General features: G+C 54.9%; 1 protein-coding gene across 1 annotated transcript; it reads left to right on the forward strand.

The window, feature by feature from the left end:
• Positions 1 to 4: 4 nt before the first annotated feature.
• Positions 5 to 1,431, forward strand: LOC103809425 (nuclear receptor subfamily 0 group B member 2-like; the record flags this gene model as incomplete). The annotated part of the gene is made up of 2 exons (XM_009082256.1): positions 5 to 473; positions 1,052 to 1,431. Coding segments are annotated over 2 exons (849 nt in total), but the record flags the coding sequence as incomplete, so codon positions are not given.
• Between the last annotated feature and the right edge of the window lie 2,064 nt (positions 1,432 to 3,495).

Here is a 3,495-nt window from a genome sequence, read left to right on the forward strand (position 1 = left end):
CCTCTACACCCTGCTAAGCCAGAACCTGCAGCCCTCCGGAGGCAGCCACAGGCCGGCCCAGCAGCGCTGCCTGTGCCACCAGCGCCGCACCGTGCGGCTCCGCACGCCCCACGTCACCTGCCGAGCAGCCTCCAACGTGCTGATCAAAACCATCGACTTCATGAGATACGTCCCTGCCTTCCGCGACCTGCCACGGGAGGATCAGCTCCTGCTGCTGGAAAGCTGCTGGGTTCCTCTCTTCCTGCTGGGGCTGGTGCAGGAGATGGTGACCTTCGAGGTGATGGAGAACCCAGCGCCCAGCATGCTTAAGAAAATCCTCCTCAACAGGCAAAGCAAAGGGCAGGAGCCTGAGAGGACACAGCCCACGGTGGCGGCTGTGCAGAGGCTGCAGCGCTGCCTCAACACCTTCTGGAGCATGGACCTGAGCCCCAGGGAATATGCCTACCTGAGGGGAGCCGTTCTCTTCAATCCAGGTGAGTGCCAGACCCTGGTGGCTCTACCAGCCACACCTGAACACAAAATCATTGAGGCTGGAAAAGACCTTCAAGACCATGGAGTCCAACCTGTGGCTGATATCAACCTTATCAACTAGACCAGAGCACTAAGTGCCACGTGTAGTTGTTCCTTCAACACCTCCAGGGATGGTGACTCCACCAGCTCCCTGGGCAAACACAGACCTCTTGGCTTGGAGACACTCAGGTGTCAGAGTGAGAGGGTTGGCCACCTTTGCTCAACTCTGCTCATCTCCAAATGCACTGGGAAATGGGGAGGAAAGATGTGAAATGTAGTGGTAAAAGCTGGAGACTTTTGCCTGCCCTGAAGACACTAAATCCCATTTTCCTTTACTTTTAAAGCATGATTTTCCCACTTAACTACATTTCTTCCCTCAAGCTGCATCCCTGGAATAGCTACACCTCAGTAGTGCTGCATACACCCCATTAATGTGGCCTTGGAGATCCCTGCTGAGAAATTGGGATGGGTGGGAGTGGGAGAAACCTGGGAATGTTTTCCAGCCTCCATCCTCACTGGCTTTCCCTCCTCTCCCTCACAGACATCCCTGGGCTGAGTGATTCCCCCCACATCGACAGCCTCCGACGGGAAGCCCAGAGAGCTCTCCAGAGTGTCCTTCAGCCACTGCACCCTGAGGACCAAGGCCGCTTTTACCACATTTTGCAGATTGCTTCCACCTTGAAATCCATCCCTCCTGCCCTCATCACAGACCTCTTCTTCCGACCCCTCATTGGCGACGCAGACATGATGGAGCTGCTCGAGAAGATGCTGTACAAGATCACAGGCATGACACAGGCTCCTGAGCTGTGTGTGCCCTGTGGAGGTCCCATGAACCCTGGGGTGCTCCCCATGCCTCACCTGGAAGCACAGCAGAGCCAGGAGCAGGGATTTAGGCTCTGGACTCTGCAGGAACTGTGTTAGGGCTGAGGCTGGAGGATCCAGCCAGGCTGCAAGGAGAAACATCTCCAGCTCAGCTGATGTTTACAGCACCTCCTGGGACAGGTTCTGTTCCAGGGAGAGTGTGTGGGTGAGGGGTTTCCTTCCCTGTTCCCACCTGGAGTGGCTCAGCTGCCTGTAAGCAGAGCACAGAGCTCTAGTCCCAGTTTTTCCTCACTGAATCCTCATTCCTGGTGAAATCATTGTGCGTTTTGCTGTTAACTCCAAGCAGTGGGGATTGTCCTCAGCTGACAGCTTGATCCTGTGGTGTGCCATGGCCTCACTGGGATCATTCATCGAGTGCAAACACTATGGAATTGGGTCTGTGTCTCTCTGTGGTGTCTGAAGTCTTAGAAATACTCAGGAAATATCTTCAGGGGGAAAAGCCTATTAAATCCTACAGAGTGTGCAGACCAATCTTTCCGTTAGATTATACCTTTCCTCCATAATTCCATGAACTACAACAGGACTGCTCACACCTAAGAGCACCTAAACCTACTCTGCACCTCATTTTGGGTTCTGGGCTTACCTGTTTGTGTGATCAGTGAACCCTGAGCTGGGAATGCCACGGAGACAAGTGGAGCTGGTTCAGTGGTCGATCCAAACATCCCTCCCTGGAGTCAGAGCCAGGTGCACACCTGGAAAACTCACTCCTCCTGCCTGCCACAGGGGAGGTGTCAGTATTTTATAAGTGCACATTCAAGCAGTTTGTATATAAGAGGCAGTAAGTTATTTTTTTAATAAAATGTTTGAGGTTTTGGAACATTGTGGTGACTTTTTAGAGATGGTGTTGAATTTGGAGGGGGTTAGAAAAAAACAGCTGCAGGCTTGGCATGGAAAAATGCTGGAATTAAAAGAGGGTTTCCTTAAAAATCCATCTGGCAGTGCAGATATGGGTTGAATAGTGCCAGTGGGAGCTGTTTGATGAACAGACTCAGCACAAACCTCTCAGTGCTCCTGACACACAGCAATTTCCAGGGACAAATCCACACGTTGCAGTTTTTCCAGGTGTTGAGCCTCTCCCACGGGCTCCCAGCCCAGGGTGATGTGGGAGGTGGATGCTCTGACTCACTTGAATGCTCACCAACAGCCACAAACACAGGTGAGGTGTCAGGTAAAGCTGCATGAAGCCTCCCTGTGCCTTGTCACCCTCCTGCTCATGGAAACACCCCAAATCTTAGCCACACCATTCCCAGTGTGGGGAAGAACTGCAGTGTCAGCCCGTCCCTGCACCTCTCCCACTGCTGCTGATGTCACAGGAGGCTTCCCAAGTGATCTCAGCCCCATGACAGCCGATTTTCCATGGGGAGGGAGCGCGTGAGTCACTGATGATTTCTGCAGACCTATGTGGGACTGTGAGTCACGGGGCATGGAATGCTGAGCAGCCCCTGGACTCAGCTCCAGCCCCTGGGGGCGGGGGGGGGCCGTGGGGGGCCCTGTCCAGCCTGGCACCCACATATGTCACTTCCCAGGCAGATCTGATGGCACAGTGGGACACACAGTGCTAGAGCGTTACCAAGAGGGCGAGGATAGCCCCCTGGCTCAGGGCTAGGTGGCACAGGGGGTCTGGACACCCCCAGGGCCCTGACACCCTCAGCCAGGGCTTGTGAACCCCTGGGACTTGGACACCTCCTGTTACTCCCATGGCCTGTTAACCTTCCACATTGGGCTTTGGCTGTCCCCAGGGACTGCGACCTCTACTGGGGTCTGGACAACCCCAGACTCCTGCCACCCCCTGGGCTTGTGACTCCTCAATGGGATCTGACTGTCCCCAAAGCCTGTGACTCCCCCTAGGGTCTCTATCCCCAAAGCCTGTGACCCTCCAGGGTCTCTCTATCCCCAAAGCCTGTGACTCCCCCCAGGGTCTCTCTGTTCCCAAGGTGTGTGACCTGTCCAGGGTCTCTCTATCCCCAAACCCTGTGACTCCCCCAAGTTCTCTCTGTCCCCAAAGCCTGTGATTCCCCGCAGGGTCTCTCTGTTCCCAAGCCCTGTGACCCCCCCAAGTTCTCTCTGTCCCCAGGCCTGTGATTCCCCGCAGGGTGTCTCTGT

The sequence above is a fragment of the Acanthisitta chloris genome, unplaced genomic scaffold (assembly GCF_000695815.1).
Source record: "Acanthisitta chloris isolate BGI_N310 unplaced genomic scaffold, ASM69581v1 scaffold37429, whole genome shotgun sequence".
Lineage (NCBI taxonomy): Eukaryota > Metazoa > Chordata > Aves > Passeriformes > Acanthisittidae > Acanthisitta > Acanthisitta chloris.